This window comes from Marmota flaviventris, chromosome 2 (genome assembly GCF_047511675.1).
Source record: "Marmota flaviventris isolate mMarFla1 chromosome 2, mMarFla1.hap1, whole genome shotgun sequence".
NCBI lineage: Eukaryota > Metazoa > Chordata > Mammalia > Rodentia > Sciuridae > Marmota > Marmota flaviventris.
The window spans coordinates 96,995,717-97,017,763 of record NC_092499.1 but is presented as its reverse complement, the minus strand read 5'-3'; the positions used below and the strand labels follow the sequence as shown (position 1 = coordinate 97,017,763).

Below are 22,047 nucleotides of genomic sequence, written 5' to 3'. Positions count from 1 at the left end.
TTTTCTCAGCTCCCAATTCCATTTTCTCATGATAAAACTTATTCATCCTAGAGTCACCACTTATAACTTCCTCCAAGAGACTTCTCTAGCCCCTTCAAATCTGAATTGGGTGACCTATGAACTTCTATTGTACCCTGTGCTTCCCAGTCAAATTTTTTTAAGAAGTAGTTTAGCTGTAGATATTTTTGTTCAAATGGAATTTTACATGGATGTGAAAAAGAGGCTCCTCTTGTTGAGCTGTTTGCATGGCTGGCATCCCTGCTCAACAGTAGCCCCCGAGCAAACCCCAGTGAATTCCTAGGGCTGTGCTGCACACAGTCTGAAGGCAGTGCTATCAAAGTGCTTAAGAACTCCATCATAATTGCCATTGGACTGTTCAATGAGGGTAGGAACTATGCCTTTTTATTCTCACCAAGGCTATCCTTATGCCTGCCACATAGAGGACACATAACAAATCTCTAGCTTCAACCCCTCATTTTCTCAATGAGCTTCAGAAGCTCATATCCTAGTGCCTTTCTTGGCTATCCAAAGGCATTTCAAGCTGAAAATAAGTTCTTAACATTCTCCTCTTCCCTCACTTAGAACACAGTTGTCCACCCAGTTGTCCAAACATGGAGTTCATCACTTAGTCTGTGGGAGGCCACTCTGAATGATTTGCATTCTCCATCCCAGAATGGAGAGGCTTTGACCATCACTACATCTCGTCATGGTCCCAGAAGTTTGAGGACGCATCTTCAGATGTAGGCATGTAGTCCCATGGATTGAGCTACGCTCACCTGTTCCTTTGTGATATTACCCCTTTGTCCTGTTTGGGATTGAATGTTCCATAGAAACACTTTGTATGTCCCCTTCTTTTGCTCTGCCTTTGGGTGTGGCCTTCCTAGATGTCAGTCAACTTGCTGACAGCAGACATCACAAGCTAGACTCAACCCCCTGAAACCTGTCCCCTTGCCTCATTTGAATGGCTTCTCCTCAATAAAAGGGTTCAGCACACTCTTGCTCGCTCTCTTTCTGTGGACCCTTAAGGTCAGAGGAGCCATCACAGGACTCCAAAGAAAAAGGTATCTTTGTCTCTTGAGTGGTTATTTTGTGCAGCCCAGTTCACCTGGAGTGGCCCTGAGTGTTTTTGTCATGAGGAATGTGACATTAGTCCTTGAAATTAACCACCTTATAACAGAAGACTATAGTAAAATTTAAAAAAACAAAAATTTGCTGCTTTCTTCTTTAGCACTGCCTCTGATCTAGTTCAAGTTATGAGGCTTAGTTGTCTTTGGTTTCTGTTGGTTTTTTTTTTTTTTCCTTAAGAAAGTAGTAGGATTTTTATTGTCAATAAAATAGGTCATAAATGAAGACACAAATATATTAATGGTTCTTGATAATTTTAGACTCTCAAGTCTCTATGGAAATGTCAGCTCCTAATGTAGACAAAGTACTATAAAAAAATAGGAGATATTCAAGACAGTGGTCAAAACAATAACTGAACATGAATACAATAAGGCAAACAGAAAGTTACTTTCTCTATTTCCTTTTCTCAGCAAGGTATGTGTTGAATAAAGGTATAAGCCTTGTTTTTGTGGAAAATGCTTTTTTTGTATAGAAAAAATTTGTATGCTTCCACCTGCCCTACAAAACAAGGCCTGAAGAACTGGCTGCAGGATAAAGGGATACATTATGTCTACCAGGAAGCAAGGAAACTCAAGTTTCAGCTTAAAAGAGAGTCCCCTGCCAAGTCTGACTTTTAGTTATACCCAGACCTATCTGAAAAGGCAGGAGCACAGCAGAGTCAAACTCTTCAGCAGGCACCTCTATACTATGATGGGCCAATGCTCATGTTGATGGTGGTAAAAGAATCAAGAAGCCTAGGTTTCAGAATCGCACAAACTTTCTTTAACTAGTAAGAAATTATTGAAGTTCTTCTCTAGTGTAAATAATATGAAAATAGGTAATGAAGTCAACCACACATCACTGCTGAGATTATTTAGTCTGACTTTCAAGCAGTATAAAATGTTTTCTTCCACACAATAAGTAAGTATAAGCTTTGTACTGAAGCTTTGAGAAACCAATCATGTTTTCATCTCTAGCTAAATTTAAGATGTTTTCAATTTGGATACTTTCTGTAAAATTTGCATAGACATAGTATCTATTTCTTCAGGTTTTTATGAAAATAAAATATTCTATTTGTAAATTCTTACTCAAAAGCTTTTTACTCAAAATTTATTTAATAAATATTTCAATAAAAGATATTATCTATCCTACATCAGAGCCATGGTAAAGCAAGTAAGGTGCAAGAAACTCTATACAGTCCCTGGAATAGAAAGAGCCCTAAAAGCCAGTGGGCATGAGCACATTTCAATTACAGGTTTGAGATTATGGGTCCATGGCAGTTGCTTCTTACTTTTATCACTGGAATGTCCACCTTAGGCCATTCTAAGGTTGCTGGATTTGTAGCCACTCAGATAGATTGGACACAGATCAGTTTCGGAGAAGGCTTCTGGGCTCCTCTGTAGGGCTAGATGATAAAACCTCCAGGAGAGGTTTTCAAAACTTTTGAAGGGATATCAATTCAAAGAGGCTCCATCTATCTGATGGGTTTCTTTTCTTATCCCTCCTTACAGAATACACGGTGCTAGGAATTGGGCCAGGGAAGGCTGTAAAGGAACCAGAAATGAGCCAACCTCTGGGCTTTTCCTTAGGGCAAAAAAAACAAAAGGAGGGTGATGTTTGAGATGGACTGAGCTGATAACAGGCTGCTTCTCTCCTTTTGTTTCCTTTTCACTCTGCAGCTTTAGTTTGTGGAGTGCTACTACCACTCAAAGGTACTTGGTCTCTCGGTGATAAGGCCCTTGTCGGGTGTGTAGCCAGCATCTGTCAATGTACTTGATACACAAAATGCTGAATGTTTTAATGGACTTGTCTATACTGTCAATGGCTGATAACAGGGTCATGGAAGAGGAGGATACACTGACCTCTCTATTGATAATTGAGCTCTGGAACCACTGGCTTCTAAGGAATGCTTTCCATGACCAATGGAGGAGGAATCATGAGTACAAGATTTTTGAGAACATTATCAAAGCTGAATGCTCAGCAATACACCCCAGTGGGCAGGACATCTTACCTAAAAGCCCACTAGACTCAAGAACAGGCATTTATGATTATCTTAAAGCCACCAAAAGACTGGGTTCCTTTTACTTTTTTTCCATAGAATTCCAAGCTGAGTTCCAGCCACCACATGGTGGTGACAGACAGACTTAATAAGAAATCACTGACCAACTGCTACAAATTAGCAAACTTCTCAAGAAAAACCCATTCCAGAGGTTCTATTCTCCCACTGTGGCAAAGGACCTGTGGCCTGAACTACAGCAATAAATAAACTCAGAGGACATACGTCTCCCAAGGGGTTATGGCACAGTCCAGACACATGGAGAGCAACAACAACAAAGGTTTCCACCACCTACCAGGGAGCACTATCCCTTACATCTGCTCTCATTTTATGATGATGATAATGTTGATTGTGGTACCAGAGACTGAAATCGGGCCTCGGTATATTAAGTAAGTGCTCTACCACTGAACCACATACCCAGATCCTGGTTCCTGTTCTTGTAAGACCTTTTCTCTTCCTTTTTACTTATAAAAAAACTTGAACTGACCAAATGAATTCTTTTGTTTTTTGGGGGGGTCAAAGAAAAAAAAAACTCACACAAGGTTATTTCCCATATGGCTAATTTCCTTTAACATCCTTCAAATGGGTCATAAAACCAAATTATACAGCTTAATAAAGAAATTCTACTATAGGTTCATTTATTATATGAAACTCTCTAATGGTCTGGCTTACTACAACAATGAATACTATGGTATACCATGTATGAGAATGAGTGGACAGCATAACTTTCAGGACATCTTTTATGGCAGGGTTATTTGAACAGAATCTTAAAGAAGGGGCAAAAATTAGGCATAGCCTGGATATGGGATAAAGATATTCCAGATAGAGAAAAGGAAAATGGGAAAATCAAAGATGGATTGACAAAACACAGAGATTCAACTCAACCCCTCGAACATTAATTATGTCCTAATAAGTAAAAATATAAATGAGATAGTCTTCAAATTTTAAAAGTTATCTGGCATCCACTGTTCCTTATGCTCTAGACCTAGAGAGGAACTAGCCACCCAGGTCACTCTCAAGGACAACATAAGTGAGACAAACTCAAGATTGACTAGAGGCAGCTTTTCTTCCTGACCTTTCTGGCAGTCAAAACAAACTTTTAGGATGCCAGTATAGTCTTATAGAATGTTTATGAATATGAAAATGTTCTATGTCTATGCTATCTGATATAGAAACCACTAGCCACATGTGGCTACTGAGCATTGAAAGGTGACTACTTAATTACTTTAATTACTAATTAACTACTTTAATTAATTTAAATTTAAACAGTCAAATGTGGTTAGTGGAGACTTAACATATAGTACAGATATATATGATTCATACCTTTAGCAATGCAAAATTTCTCCTTTGTATCTTCAAAGAAAGGATAGTGAAATTACAACAAATATCCTACATAATATCTCTACAATAACCCTGACAATGAATCTCATAAAATTATAGATAAATAATAAAGTAAAACCTGTTGAAAACAACTCTATATGTAAGCAATATATATTTCTGAAATCTACCTTGATCTTGAATAAATTTAGGAACCAGCAAAATAGGTTCTACATGTTCTCAAAATAATGTTCCATAAATAATATCCATCTCAACAAGGCTTATGATAAAAACTCAAGTGATAACAATTTTGTTGACCAGAATAAAAACAAATCCTTTTGTGGAAATGAACAACTTAAGTTCCATGAAAGAGGGTACATCCTCTCTTCTACGTACTCCTTTCCACCTGAAAAATCTCACCAGAAATAAAAAAGAAAAAATGAATAATGCCATTCTCATCTGTTTCTTTTCTATCCAATGACTATAATACTGAAAACTAGAAATAAATTTATGTACAACGGAAGAAAATTGTTAATAAAAGTATAAAATATCAACTTAGTAAGCTATTAGGAAGTCATTAAAATAATTATGACCTCTACAGAAAGAGGAAAATATTTATGATGGATTAAATGATAAAAAGAATAAAAATTGTATGCAATATAATTAAAACTGTATCTATTATTATAAATATACATAGAGGTGAACAGAAAAACAGTAAATAAAATTGTTAAAAGGCTATAATTTACTATTAAAAGTACTAAAATTCAAAAGCATTTCAGAGAAGAATTATAAAAAAAAATACACCTAGAAAACCTGAAAAATCTGGGCCAACACTTTTAAAAGCATTGAGTTATAGGATTTCTTAGCATCCCTCTAACTTAATGAGAAAATGTACAGTCATCCAAATTACTCACCAGACTTTAAAGATATAACCTATGGCATAGAAAAAATTTTCATCTTCCATTAAAACAATAAAAACAAATGGGTTTGAACAAATATATAGATTTTTAAAAATGAATGGGAAAAAAGCAACATTAATTACATGAATTGGTTGAAAGATAAAAGTAAGGAATTGTGTAAAAATGTATCTTAATATATATACATGTAAAATATTCTATTTGGGGCAAAGTTAAGAAAGAACTATATTTAAAGAATTTGTATCTTATTAAAAGAGGAACATAAAATTTAAAGGAATGTTTAAAATACCTATTATGTTGACTCGTCCTGGTGCTCGAACATAAAACTTGGGAATAGATCCAAACTTAGAGTTAAAAATCTCCTTTAGCTTCAGCAATCTGAAAACAAGAGTAAAATATTTCAAAATATCATATATCAGAAATCTGTAAGAGACTGGGGGTGTGTAGCACAGTGATAAAGCCCATACTTAGCATGAGCAAGGCCCTGGGTTCAATTTTCAGAAAATGAAAATGCCCATAAGAGGCAAACTCATCCATGCACACATTTCATGTAACTTCCACCACTAATTCTTCCAAAGGAAAAGAGAAAAAGTAAACTCTTCTGGTAACATACTACCTTAAAAACCCCAGGGCAACAGCATTGTTATTTCCTAAAGGATGCAAAGTATAGCCAAGCCCACTTAAGAAATCCAAATATAGTCACATTCCAAGGTTCTAATGGACATAAATTTGGGAGGATATACCATTCAATCCAGTACAGGAAGTCATATGAAAACTACACTGGGGGCTGAGGTTGTGGCTCAGTGGTAGAGAGCTTGCCTAGCATGTGTGAGGCACTGGGTTCGATTACCAGCACCACATTAAGTTTGGCAAATCATTTTTCCTTAGCCTCTGTTCTCAAAAATTAGAGAATTTTAACTAGATATTCCTCCTAGATCCCTTCCAGATCCAAAATTCTTATAATAGATTTAATAATCTGATACCATCAAAGCATCTCAGGTTAATTCTGTGAATAGTTCCACTGTTTGTAGTCTGACATCATATTATACCTAAATAATAATACCAAGACAGTAAACATTATTTAAACCTACCATATTCAGGAAAGTTGAGTAATTAATTAATTGATCTTAGGGATTAATTAGTTGCAAGAAACAGAAACACACCAAAAAAAAAGTTCAGTAAATAAAGGAAATTTATTGTAATGACAGATATGCTGAATATTTTCAGAAATTATTCAACCTGGACTCCTGGAAACTGGAGAGTTATCAGAAACTGTTTATACTCATGTCTTTGGCCTTCTCTCTTCCTAACTCATTCTCTTATCGCTCTAAACATTCCATCACCATTCTGCTTTTCTCAAAGCTCTGCATTTTGCCTGCCTCTGTGAGCTCCTCCACATCTTCAGTTTCCATGACACTGTGGTCTTGATACTGTAAGATTAATAGCTCCAGTGACTTATACAGTCTATCCTATACATCTCTATGTCCTTGAGCTCAAATTCCCAAAAGATATGTGTTTGGCAGAGTTTAAATGTAGCATCTCTCCTGGTCCTATCATCTATGGCTAAGGGGGTATGGAATTTGGTACAAACAAGGTTATTTGTTTGAATTGCAAATATGATTACTTTGGTCCATTTCTTCAACAGACAAGGATGACAAAAGATCTCAGCAGGAGACAATAACTAGTATCTCTAGCATTTTAAAAAGCATTTACTTGACTATCATATAGGTGTGAACAATGGTGACTGCCTAATTCTGAGTTTACCAAAAGCAATTAGAACAAGAACAAATAAAACTACACCAAAAAAAAAAAAAAAAATGCCTCCAGTATGACTAGAAGACAGAGACTGTTAAACTTTAAAAGTTATGGGCTGGAGTTGTAGCTCAGTGGTACAGCACTTGCCTAGCATGTGTGAGGCACTGGGTTCAAACCTCAGCACCACATTAAAAAATAAATAAATAAATAAAGGTATTGTGTCCGTGTACAACTAAAAATATTAAAAAAAAACTTTAAGTTATAAATAGAACAAAAAGGAAGAGGGAAAAAAATGAAGAAAGACCACAGTATGCTACTGGAAAAAATAACTTGGATGAAAGAGAAATGAAGGGAGCCAGCAAAATGAAGATTAATATAAAACCACCACACCAAGAAGAAAAGTTCACTTATTTAAAAAAAAAAAATGGAAGGTAAAAGGAGGAAGAGGTGAAAGTACAAAAAGCTCACAGACTGTTAAACAGGCTACAGGTAAAAATTAAAAGATAAATTAAAAACTGAAAAAGCAATTTTTTTTAAGTTACAGTGCAGGCATATACAAGGATACAACTAAATCACTTTTTTAAAAGTTATAAAAAGACTATGGTCTGTGCAGTCATGCAGAACTGGGCTTAAATATCTTCACTATCATAATGAAATTCATTAACCTCCCTCACCTTTATGTGACAAAGATATGCACCCCATGAAGTTGATTAAATAAAGTAATATAGGATCAGTGTTTAGCCCAGCATTAGCATGAAATACATATTTAATAAATGGTAATTATTATTCATGATTCCTAGGTTCAGTTTCATTTCTATTCTGCAACATATAAATAATCCACTAGAAGAAATGAAAAATGATAGATAATTGTTTAGCTTATGTCAGAACAGTAAGTACTATTAGGGCATTCAGTAATTTTGATGATGCTGTTGATAAACTTTGGTGATCTCTACTCACTTTCTTCCATATTATAGAAGATGAGACACCTCAGGTTGTCCATCCAGATTCTATATAGAATGATTTTAAATGCTAGTGTTTTTCAACAGAAAACAGGAAGATGAAGAAGGAGGACAAGGAGAAATGGATAGTTAAACAAGAAAAGAGTCCCCTATTTTTTAAGGGCACTAAAAAAAAGATATAAGTACAAAAGTAACCAGTAGAACAAAATCAAAAGTTTTCTTAAATACCAAATAAATTTCAAAAATAAAGGAGCACAGTAAAATCTAATAGAAAACACGACACAGAAAACATATCATAACACATAATTATCAAATAATATGACAGAATTGAAATCAAACATATCACCATAGTTCTAACTATAACTATAGTTATTTCACAATAGTTCTCTGTTACAAGACGGTTAACTTCAAGGACTGGGTGAAGTTACATCAACATATGTGACTAGGCCTAATATATTTCTTTAAAAAAAAAAGATTTGCAATTTGGATCCTAAAACAAAACTGAACTATGTGCTGTATACAAGAGACACAACTAATATCTAATAATTTAGATATTTAAACTTAAAATGATTCAAAAAGGCTAAATATCAAGGAATAAGTAGAAGTATTCCAGGAAAACAGAAACAATAAGAAAACAGTGGGAGTTTTTTTGGTCCTGACATCAGATATTGAAGAATTTAAACCAAATACCATTAAATGTGCATAAAAGGATCCTTCTTAATGCTGAGAGTCACAACTCAAAATAAAGGTATGAGCATTAAGGAATGCCCCCAATTCAAACAGTAATAATAATTTTTATAAGGCAAAAAGTATACTACAGGCAATGTAAGAAAATATGAACAGAAATACATCAACAATAAGACACAAAAAAAATTGAAGAGAAAAATGCAACAAAATTAATAAAGCACATTTTATGGATGTATATACCATATATAAACATTACACCACGATAATTTGTGTAGGACAGCACAAATATTGATCATATATTAGACCACAATAAAATGTTACTGAATTCCATAAGGTGAAAATACTATAAACAACACTGAACTCAATGCAACAAAACTTGAAATTTTAACTGAGAATAAGTCACAAAAAGGTTCTCCTAGTGCAATGGCTTATGCCTGTAACCCCAGCTAAAAAACAGTAAAAATGATATTGTAAGGATTCAATGATATTACAAAGATTTGTACCAAATGGATAATTTCTAAGAAGGGAAGTAGGAACTGGCAGAACAGGGTAGAAATCAGAAGCAATAACAAAGAAAGGAACTGTGGGATTCTTCAGGCTTTACTGAATATATTTTTTGGCTTTTATTTTTTTTTTTTAGATATACATAATAGTAGAATGTATTTTGACATATTATACATACATGGAGTATAACTTATGCTAATTGGGATCCCATTCTTGGGATTGCACATCATGTGGAGTTTCAGTGGTTGTATATTCATATTGAATATACTTCTAAATACTCCAAATCTTTCATATTAAGAGTGTGTTTAGGATTACCCAGTTGAGTTGGCAGAACATGAGACTTTTATAAGGTAGTCATATGGCATCATATACAGCAGCACTATTCATAGGAGCCAAAAGATAGAAGCAACCAAAACATCTGTCAACTGATAAATGGATAAACAAAATGCAGTATATCCATACAATAGAATATTATTTGACCATAAAAAGGAATGACATAATGACACATTTTACAAAATGGATAAAACTTTAATACATGCTATATTTTTTTAAAAGCCAATCCAAAGAACTCAAACATGATTATGACTTGCATTTATTTGAAAGCCCAGAATAACCAAACCTATAGAGACAGAAAATACATTAATAGTTGCTTAGGGTTAGTGGGGCAGTGGGAGGTGAGGGAATGGGAAGTCTGGGATGATACCAAATGGGATATTGGGTTCTTTTTCAGTCAAGAAGTTTTCTAAATTTGATTGTGGTAATGATTGCACAATTCTGAAAATACTAAAAACCACTTAATTGTAATCTTTAAATGAGTGAATTATATGGTATGTGAAAAATTAACAAAGCTATTACAAAAATAATAATCCAACAACTTAAAACTTAATCACAAAGAAAAGGAAAAGAGGCGACATTACTGCTAAGAATGCAAAGAAAGCTAAAACAGTGGAATTTGGTGTCTTACAGTAAAGGGGAGATGCATAGATGGGATGTAAAAATAAAATATTAGAGCTTGTATTTGTAAATTATTTTTATTAAGAAGAATAAAAAAGAAATTATTTTATAATGTGGTTATATTTGTATAATGTGGTTCACTAATGCCTTTACTCAGAGTATCTTGTGTCCTATGAAGTTGATGAGGTATCTTGAGGAAAGAGAAGGAATTCCACTAGGAGACAGGCTCCCACTGGGGCCCTCAGTGAATTGTAACATGTGACTGGTTAGTTAGATTTATACATCACACTCAAGAGTTAACAAAACATATGCTTCCTAAAGTGAATATGTGGCTTCAAAAGATTCCTAAGAATAAAATATTGCTTGAAGTTGATCATCAACACAGTGCACACACAACTCAAAAACAATAGCAGAACTTCTCTTGACTACTTTTATGATCTCCTCTGTGGCTAGCAAGGAAAAATAAATATTAACATTAAATACATTTTACATGAATAAATACTATCAAAACAAGGGAGAACACTAAGGAAATTTGGTAAACAATTCTTCATTTTTAGTGCATGTAGCTGTATTTGTTACCTTCTTGCCACTGCAGGGCCAACTATAGAAATTGATTTTTATGATCAAAATCATATAAAATGGAAACATTTGAAATACATAATGGATATATTTTATGTAATAAAAAGATTAAGCTACAAGGGCCTGGATTTATTTTCATGTAACAAATTCCTCCTTACTCTTAGGTGAAGCATGCCTTTAACAATGTGTTCTAATTCAATCATATATACCAGGGCAACATTAAAACACTCAAAATCGAAGACATTCAGAGATACTCCAAAACTATGCTGGTCTTTATGATTAAAAATTATGTTTCTTTCTGGTAATTGAAGACACACTGCTGGCTTAAGCATGAAAGAACATCTTTTTAGGGCAACTTGTGTAATTTGTCAGGCCCAATACAAAATGAAAATATCATCAACTGACCCATAATAGTAATAAATAAGGAAATAGAAGGAGCTTAAAGACTTGATGTTAGAGAAAACAAAATAGTTAATAACAGCAAAGTGTGAAAGAAGTCAACCCCAGAAAAGCTCTTAGGCTAATGCAGCACAGCAAGTAAAAGACATCATTCAATGAGATTTTATCACTATAAACCAGAACAAAGTGTTTCTACAAAGTATCTGTAATTTAAAATATCCTCCACTAGCCATCACCAAATTACCAGTTATTCTGTAGCTGGGGATTGGCAACAAATTCCCTAAATGACAATTCAGATTCCAGGGTTTCCTTTTAAGATGCAAAGACCAAGGAGGCTTCTGTGTTTGCTTTCAATGAATATTTAGAAAGACGACTTCTAAAAGCAATTATCAATGGGCAGGCAAAGCAAATGGAGGAGTTCGAATGTATTCGGACATTTTTCTGAAGCTGGGTAGAAAGACTGTAACACCTTCAGCAAGAAACGGAAAAGAAGAATCTGCAGAAATGAAGCAATACACAACAATCCTTGGTAGCAGCCAAGGTGTAGTAACGTATTTGACGCACGTTCTTTCTTGCAAGCCCGGTCTTAGAGAATTACAAGAGTTCTGTCTGCTCCCCAGTAACAAAAGCAGCCAAAAGCCATGAACCTTATCTGCAACCAGCTAACCTAGGAGATCCCAAAAAAGGTGGCTTTGCCTCTCCCCCACCTGGGATGTTCTGCCACCTGGATTCGACGCCTGGCAGGGCCCTCCGTAGCCATATTTCGCTAGATCCTGTTTTCTTCTGCAGTTTGGAGTTTAGAAGCAAATCTCCTAAGGCAATCACGAGATAACCGGCTGTTACAGATGCTCCTTTCTTCCGGACAGCACTGGCTCTCACCCTGCGGAAATCCTGCAGCTGCGCTGAGGTGGCTGCTTCCAGGCACCGCCTCCAGCTCCTCCTTCTGGGCTCTGGGCCAAAGTTCCCTTCCGGTCACTGACAAGTGCAACCACAGTCCTACACTAAGTTTACAGGAACTGGGACTCTTGGAGGCCCTGCGCAAGCACATGCCAAGCTGAAAGAGGTTTTCTTTCTGCAAACTGTGAATAAGTCTGATTGCAGAGTGATAACCTGGAGACCCGCACACACCTTAGTCATCTGATCTATCTGAGGCTACAATTTTTAAGTTAGGAGTTTTGTTTTTGTTTGTTTTTTAACGTCCACCAGCTACTTCCAAAACGACACTGAAATGTTTAGCAATTTCTTCTATGTGGATTATTTCCAAATCAAGCAGCATAAAATTGATGCAGCACTAATGCAAACGTACTTGCATTTATTTTCAGGATAAGCCTTTCAGAAACATAATAGGAAAAGAAGGAAACTTTTTTTCTGCATCCACCCTTAGCAACCCCTTAGATTTCCTACTGTAATGCCAGATTCGTTGGACCCCAATAGACCTCCAGAAGCCCAATCTGATGCAATCACACAAGAGTCTTTATTGTAAACTCGAGCCTGGACTCACAACGGTTCCTACTCAGCGGTCCCAGGGAGTGAGTCCTGGTCCTTTGTCCAGTGAGATTTTATAGGTGTTGCGTCACAACATCACACAGCAAATCATTCCATATCACGGGAAAATCAAACAACAACTCTTAACATTGATTAGCACATTCACTGGCGGGAACCAGTTGGGTAGGGGTGATTGGTTAGTACAAGAGGGGGATTCCTTTGAACTGATTGGTTTAGGCCACAAGGGTGTACTAAACTATCTGGTTTCCCAACATGTTATTAACCACCATAAACTACTGGGGGGTCATCCCCAGTATTTTCCCTGTCTCATGCTGATTGGTGGTTGCTAGAGAGTTGCTATGGGTCTTCACCTAGCTTAACTGAGTCAAGGACACCCTATGCCACAGATCTCTCCTGTTATTTGCAGACAAACAACTCAGCAGGGTGGGTAGGTTTTTCCCAGGACAAGGGTCACGCCCCCTTCCTTAGGACAGGCCTTGAGGTAGAAGCTGATTTCTCAAAAATGGAGTCACATCAGTTTCTCACTACTATCTAGAGAAAACCAGATGCCCTATCTAAAGTAGCACAACATCCCCACCACATCACTCTAACATATTAATGTTCTTAGATCTCAAAATTATCAAAAAATTACCCTGCATATTTATTATGTGTTTATTGTCTGTCTCACCACCTCCACCATCACTACCACTAGATTTACCAACCTGAGGGAAAAGGCATCTTGAATAGTGCCTAGTAGGTTGGTTTTTAATAACTAGATAAGATAAACTGATGACTGAAATGTAAAATGATATGCTTAAGATCACACTGCTCATCAGCAGCAAAACTCAAATTAAAATTTAGCTCTATTAATTCTTAATCTAGCACATTTTGTACCTCAGAACACAAAGATTAAACCCAGCTAGTAATACATCTATTCCAAGATACTCCAGTTGAGGAAGTTTGAGCCAACATGATTGTATTATACAATTTTCTTTTCCTATAACATGATACCTAAGGATGGATATTTTATAAAGGTTTATTTCAGTTTTTGTCTTATTTTTGTGGTGCTGGGGATAGAAGCAGGGAGTGCGTGTGCTAGGCAAGAACTCTGCCACTGAGCTATACCCCCAGCCCTGAAATGAGGTTTATTTAGCTTAAAATTTTGGAGGCTCATGGCAGATATCATCACAATGGTGGAAGTATGTGTACAAAAAAAAAAAATCACATGGTAAGACAAAAAGCCAAGAATATTCTGGCTCAGGATCTCTCTTTTCTAACAACCAGTTCTCTCAACAACTCACTCACTCTAAGAGACCAGTGTTAATCCCTTCCCAGGGCAATCCCCCTAATGACCTCCCACCAGATCCACCTCTTGAAGGTTCCAACACCTGAGCCTTTTGGAGAACACACTCAAACCTGAAATACTAGTGTTGGTAGCATAATTTGGAGAATAAATGCCTGTCACAGTAGGGGTAGTAACATAACTTAAGATAAATCCAATATGTTGCTATTCCAGAATTCTATCATTATATATGTGTATGTAAGAAGCAGGAAAGGAAATAGAAGCTAACATATAGATGCATAGTATCAGTTTAGCCCAAGGGTGGAAGACCCTGGGCATCCCCTTGAGTTATTACTGTAAATGGTACATCATGAAAAGTAATTCTGTTTTCTGAGCTTCTTTTTTATTGTTATGGTTTTGATCTCAAATGTTCCCCAAAGATCATGTCTTAAAGGCATTGTTACCAGTATGTAGCACTATTAGAACATGGGGCCTAGTGGAAGGAAGTTGGGTCATTGGAGGCATGCCCTTGAAGGGTGTGTCAGTCAAGTTTTCATTATTATGGTCAAAGTCAAAGTTATTCTGACAAGAATAACTCAAAGGGGCTGTGGTTGTAGCTCAGTGGTAGAGCACTTCCTCAAAAGTGTGAGGCACTGGGTTTGATCCTCAGCACCATATAAAAATAAAATAAATAAAGGTATTGTGATCACCTACAACTAAAAATAATTTAAAAAAATAAAAGAGGAAATCAGAAGAAAAAGGTTTATATTTTTTTACAGTTTAAGAGGTGCAGTCCACAATCAGCGGACACCACTGCTCTGGGCCTGAGGGGAGGTGGAACATCATAAGCACTACTTACCTTGTGGCAGCCAGGAAGCAGAGAGAAAAAGGGAAGAGGCTGCAGGCAAGATGAATCCTTTTAAGGCATGCCCCCATTGACCCACTTCCTGCAGCCTCACACTAACTCCCTACAGCTAACACCCATTTAGTCCATTCAAACAAGGATGTCCTGACTAGATACAACTCTCATAATCCAATTGTTTCACATCTAATCATTCCTGCATTCACACAGGTATTTTGGGGGAATGCCTCATATACTAACCGTAACAAAGGGGATATTGGGACCCCAGCTTCTTTCCCTATCTCTCTTTGCTTCCTGGCTGCCATGAATGAGCAGCTTTGCTCCAACAGGTGCTCCCCACCACCATGTTCTGTCTTACCACAGGGCCCAAAACAACATAGTCAACCAATCATGAACTGAAAACTGAATCAACATAAATCTTTCCTACTTATAAGTTGATTACCTTGGTATTTTGTCACATAATAGAAAGCTAACATACAATCATACAGCCTTTCTAATCATTTATAATAAATCAATCATAACTTATTTTTGAACCACAGTAAAAATAATATTGTGGCTTATTCTTGAGTAATGGACAGTATTATTGTCACTTCTTGTAAATAAATTTAGATAAGGAGAGAATCTAAGTAAAAAAAATATAAACTTTTTAGGAACGTCAGTGAATATGGAAATGGACAGACTAGTTTTTTAATATTTATTTTTTAGTTGTTGTTGGACACAATACATTTATTTTATTTATTTATTTCTATGTGGTGCTGAGGATTGAACCCAGGGCCTCATACACAGCAGATGAATGCTCTAATCCTGAGCCACAACCTCAGCCCAGACCAGTTTTTTTATTCAGATATGTTTCTAATATATCTTCCTAGATCAATTGAAAAATAATCTAATTTTAAAACTTGAAAACAATGTTTCTTAAAACACAAAATAAACTCATTTTATACTGGGTAAAAAAATGAACACAGTGACAATGGAAACTGTTTCATAAAAGAATACTTCCTATTGAATGTATATTTGTGGACCAAACTTTGCTAATTAAAATCCAATGTTAAATGATTAGTTTGGATCTTGGATGCATTCCTATTATAGTCTCATCAAAATTGATACGGATTAGAAATATCTTCTGAAGTAATTATTTAAAAATCCTTTTTTTAAATAACTGGCCCAAACTAAAAGAGTGTAGTGGAACTAGAATTAAAATTACAGCGCTGCACTTGTAGTCCAGAAACCATACTACTTCTGAATATGTGACCATTCATGAGATCTCAACAAAGTATGCTTTAAAACAAATTAACAAAGCTATTAGAATTCTTGTCTCAAAGTTGAAATACGCACATAATAATTTTCATGAAGTATTGCTCTTAAACTTTTCTCAAACTTCTAGAGAACCCTACCAGACACAGAGATAGACACACACAGACACAATTACATAACTTTCTATGCCAAGCATCTTGCTAAGGAAGCACTTGAGTGTGTGTGTGTGTGTGTGTGTATGTGTGTGTGTGTGTGTGTGCTGGGGACTGAACCCAGGGCATTCTGCATATGAGACAAGCACTCTACCAAGTGAGCTATATCCCCATCCCCATGAAAACTTTGTATATTGTATTATCTCTCTTTTTTTTAATAATTCTTAAGGGATTAAAAAATATTATTCCTTTGTCAATTTTAAGAAGGTATTCCTTTGGTTTTTATTAGAAAACCATATCTGGCAGTGAAAATATTCAAACACTTAAATTTTATCATATTTTTATATCTACAAATCTCAAACCTCTCATCTTTATTTTTTGGCAGATGGGCACACTTACACTAAGGCTTAAAGTCTAAATTATAAACTAATAGATGGTATATCATGATATGTTCTTAAACAGAGACCTAATTGATAAGTTTAAATCATTTTTCTTTCAATTATATTAGCCCTTGCTCAGATAAAATATAATAGCAAACTAAATACAAATAAACACCAAAAGGAGTAATTAAAAAAAAAACTTGAACCAAAATAAGACATTAAAACAGGGATGCTAGAGTCACATAGATCTGGCTATCTAGCTGACATCTACAGATGTTTAGAACTTCCTGTGGGAAGTTCTACTGTTCCTAATGCCTACCTCTACCTTCAAAAATGAAGAATCTAAGGCCACAGAGAGACCATCATTTGCCTGATATGTTCTGTAGTCTAATTATACAACTTCTGGAAAGTATTTCCTGTTTTGATTTATAATTTTAACAAAGTGTTATTTACAATAGGAAGAATTAACTTTGGTGAATTATTCTGGTGATTTTCCCATTATGGTAATTAACAAACTTCTTTAATATCTTCTTTACAATGATTATTCTTCTGAATATATCTCTAGCATGTAATTATTTAAGCCAAAAAGTAAAAGATAAACTCATGAATCAAAAAATTCATGTTTATATAGTTAAATATAGTATTATAATCTTTTAAAAATCAATATGAAAGGAAAAGAAAATGTGCAACAAGGCATTAATAAAAAATAGATTGCTTTTTAGAATGAAAAATAAAACAAAAAAATCTCTAAGCATCCTCTGATTGCCCACTCATAGTAATTATCACACCAGTACTGGAATTACTTTTGTGTTTTCTTGACTAACAAGTCTAAAACCTTACTACTCAAAATGTGCTCCTCAAACCAGCAGCATCCACATCACCCAGAAGATTTTTATAAGTAGAGAATCTTGGACCCATATCTACTGAATCCTAACCTATAATGCAAACCAAATATATAATTTAAAAATTTTTAGAAGCCATTTTAAAAAGATTAATTTTACTAATAAATTTTACCTAGTAATCCAAATTATCATTTCAAATATTAAAAAATGTAAAATAATTCAACTATTTTACTTTTTCATAGTAAATTTCTGAAATCCAGTGTATATTTTACAGTTAATCGAATGTTAATTCCAACTAGAAAAACTTGGTTGCTATGTTGGACAGCATGGATCTAAATTGTAAGTTTCCGGAAGGCAACGACCATTTCACTATGGTTTTAAAGACTCTGGCTCAGTGTCTAGCAGGCACTCAGGGAATGTTTAATGAAGAAATTAATGAATGAACCCGGATTAGAATGGCCTGACCACTTACTAACTTTGTAACTGGAGGCAAGTCTGAAATCTCTCCTCCATAAAAACCATCCCAATCTTCTATCTGGTCCTTCTCTTTCCCCTAAATAAGATTTATTGTCTTTGTGGCTATTCGAAATTACATTAATTATTCATTGATATTTTGTGTTTATTATCTGTTTCCTCCGTTAGAATTAGCATTCCAGGTTTCATTTATTGTTCTATAATCATTCATTCATTTAACAAATTCCTATTGTAAATAACAATAAATGTGATGATCATTATTATCCAAAGTACATGTATGAAGACACGAAGTGGTGTGAATATACTACGTATACAACCAGAGATATGAAAAATTGTGTTCTATATATGTAATAAGAATTATGATGCATTCTGCTGTTATATAAATTAAAAAATAAGTGAGAGAACATGCAAAAAGAGAAATATTAAGATGGGAAAAAAGAATATTACTAAAGTTGGGTAATTGCAATTTCAAAAAAAAGACACGCTTACAATATCAAAGTCAAAGCAAGGAATGAAACTTGGAGCATTCTATAGGGGAGAAAAAAAACTTTTCCTCTATTCTCTTAGATTTAGTAGCTGGGGTCTTACATTAGTCAGCTTTCTGGTAGTGTGATAAATAACCATAAATAATATAATAACCAAATAATAAAACTAATAAAGAGAAAAAGGTTATTTTGCCTCACTGTTCCGAGGTTTTAGTCCAAGACAGATTGGTTCTATTGCTTTAGGCCTGGGAAAGGCCACAGATCATAGATAATACACACAGTGGGGCAAAACTGCTCATATCGTGGCCAGGAAACAAAAGAGAGTTAGAGGATGGATTTGGGGCCCATTATTCTCTTCATGTGAATGGGGACTTCATAAAAATACATGAAGAACCCAAAGAAGCAGCTGCACTCAGGAGTATAACAAACAAAGGGCAGTACATTGTGGAGAGGTAACTAAGAATATATGGAAGAACTAATGAAATATAAGGGTTTAGAATAGTTTGTTTATGCAGACTCAATGCTAGCTTTCCTCTTCCTGGCATAGAGGGGAATATTTATACCATCTTCACAACAGGAAATTTATAACCTATTTTCAGGCATGTAAGGAATCTTTGCCCTTGACTGTAGGCAAAACTCTTACAATTCAATAGTAATAAGATAAACAACCCAGTTAAAAAAAATAGGCAAAATAATTAAAGAGATATTTAACCAAAGAAATACATGGAATCCAAGAAAGCACAAAAATATGTTCAAAATTAATCATTAAGGAAATGCATATCAAAACTACAATCAGATATGAAGATATTCCTGCTAGAGTGGCTAAAATTAAAAAGACTGACCACACTAAGTGTTGACAGGTATGTGGAACAACTAATACTATTATACACTACTAGTAGATGTACAAAATGGTAAAACCATTTAGGAAATCAAATTAACAGTTTCTTAAAAAGTTAAACACACATATACTATATGATGTACCCATCAATACTAGGCATTTATTTTTATTTGTACCCATGGCTGCATAACAATATTATCACCAACTTATTGGTATAATACAATACATATTTATTATCCCACAATTTCTATGAATAGGAAGTCAAGGCACAACTTAATGGGTCCTCTACTTTAGAGACTCACAAGGTCTTATTTGATGTTCAAATAGAGAAGGATTCAGATTCAAGTAGCTTTAAGCACCAGTCAGCTCCTTGTGGGTTATCAGAGTAAAGGCCACAATTACTTGCTGGCTGTTGGTCAGATGCAACCCTCAGTTCCCTGCCACATAGTCCTTCACAACATGGGTAACTAACTGCCTTCCTCTAAGTCATTAAAAGAGATAATTATTCCTAGCCAGATGAACTTAACAATCCTGTCTAATGTAATAATGTACACATATCTTGTACATCGATTTTTCTATCAACTATTCTTGATTACTAGTTATAATCAAGTTACAGACTCCACCCAAACTCAAAGGATAAAGAGTTATCCAAGAGCATGAATAACGGGGGAGACACTTTAAAGGATAAATAAAACAGGACACCCAAGATAAATAAAACAAATCCACATAAAAACTCTTACACAAATGTTTTTAGAAGCTTTATTTATATTAGCCACAAACCCAAAAACAAAAAACTCAAATATCCATCAACAGGCACATGGATAGAAAAACTGTGGTATATACATATAATAGTACACTCATCAGTTAAAAAAAAAAAAAGCTACAACAATGCATGCAACAACATGAATGAATGCCAAAATAATTATACTGAGTTAAGCCAGGCAAATGAGAGTACACAGTGTATTCCACTTATATAAAACTACTGAAAATGTAAACTAATCTACAGTGACAAAAAGCAGATCAGAGGTAGCCCAGGAAAAGTGAAAGAGGGAGAAGACAGATTACCAAGAATCTGCAAGGAACCTACAAAGAAACTTCCGCAGTGATAAATATGCTCATTATCTTGGTATGGTGCTGGTTCACAGGGGTACACATATGACAAGATTCATCAAATTGTATACTTTAAGTATGTGCTGCTTAATGTACCTCAATAAGTCTGCTAAATTGTACTTCAATAATCCTAGTTTTTAAAAGTATTTTTTAAAAAATAAGATTTACTTTCAACAAGGATACCATGTCACACCAATACATCCTGTTAAATCACATTTTTTTCAGCTATTTACCACTAAATAAAATCGATGTCAATAAAAATAAAAGAATATCTTAGCTGTACAAAGTATTCAGAATAGGATATGTAAATAAGGTAACAAAAAAGAACTTTTATGGACAGAAACTTTTTTGATGTTTAGAGGTGCATACAAGCACATTTTCTAAACAGAAAGATTTGATAACATATTTATTTATTTACTCAACAAGTATTCATTTTTGAGTAATTCTTTTCCAATAAAGAATAAGGTATTTCATTGAAATGCAACAAAATATGTAAGTAAATTCAGTGTAAATCAACATGTAATTTTACAAATGTGATCAGCATGCACAAAGTTAAAAATCACTTTCAGAATTGGTATCTTGAGTAAGAATCAAAACTATGTGCAAATGAACCTCTTAACTACCTTGAGGTTCTATATGTTATTTTGAAGAACTATGAATTACAGGTAGAATCACCATGTGATTTATTGTTCTAAATTATGAGTGTTCTTAATTACAATGCTGGATCGCTGTACTAAACCATCTCTGTCCCAGGAAAACTAGGATTTACAGTTATTCACCCTAGTTATAGGAAGGTTTTGTTTTGTTTTAAAGTTACAAGTACAAACTCCTGAACTCAACGGCAGAACTACTGAATCAGAATCTTTAGTGTGAGAGTTAGGAAGCTTTGGATTCTAAATGATATCATTAAAGGCTCTTCCAATTCTAAAATTTTATGTTTCAGAGAGTAATTTTGAACGTGCACTTGATATTAAAGGATATCAGGAAAGTGTTAATCTAATATGTAATAATAATGTTGTGATTGCATAGAATTCCTTAATTTTAGGAAATAAATATAACTGCATTTAGGGGTGATGTGTCATATCTGCCACTTCCTTTCACTTCATTCAGGGAATACACAGACACACACACACACACAGGCAAGTAGAGCTCATAGTGTATATACATGTGTCCACTATACTATTATTTCAATTTTATGTATGTTTGAAATTTCTCATAATAAAGTGGTAAGAGGAAAAGGCTATTAAGGAAAATATCTGTGTTAGATTCTATGACAGAATGGATGAGGCAGGATTATTGTTACAAACACGGACTTATAAGGGCTGTGCCTTAACCGATTGATGCATACCTAATTTGGGATGTCCAGGGAACTGTTTTGCCAACTACAAATATAACAAACATTACTTGTAAATCGTGCTGCTGAAAAGGATCTTCAAACATCAACGTGTGGCCTAAGTACACACAAATAACAGTGGCAGAAATAATACTACCTGTCGCAAAGGACTGGCATGTCAGCCTTTTCTCCAAGAAAGGCTTCTGGTCCTAGGCTGACCTTACTTTCACCAGAATGAGGTAGTTCCAGAGTCCCAAGCAAGGGAGGAGACTGTTCCCCCACCTAGGAGCCTAGAAACTGTTCCATGTGAGCGAAGAGT

General features: G+C 34.9%; 1 protein-coding gene and 1 pseudogene across 4 annotated transcripts in view; both read right to left on the bottom strand.

Moving 5' to 3' along the window:
* Galk2 (galactokinase 2) overlaps window positions 1-22,010 on the bottom strand; it is a 133,709-nt gene extending 111,699 nt beyond the window's left edge. For 3 of the 4 annotated variants that reach the window (XM_027924909.2, XM_027924915.2, XM_071608236.1), the window contains exons 1-2: window positions 11,939-12,125; window positions 5,684-5,772 (exon numbers count right to left, since the gene is read on the bottom strand). In XM_027924909.2, coding sequence (XP_027780710.1) covers window positions 5,684-5,772; window positions 11,939-11,991 — 142 coding nt within the window. In that variant the 5' untranslated portion in view covers window positions 11,992-12,125. Of the gene's footprint in view, window positions 1-5,683; window positions 5,773-11,938; window positions 12,126-21,885 lie in introns of those variants that run through there. The other variant, XM_071608237.1, reaches the window with a different exon arrangement.
* LOC114081717 (putative monooxygenase p33MONOX pseudogene) lies at window positions 2,323-3,146 on the bottom strand (annotated as a pseudogene).
* Window positions 22,011-22,047: the final 37 nt, after the last annotated feature.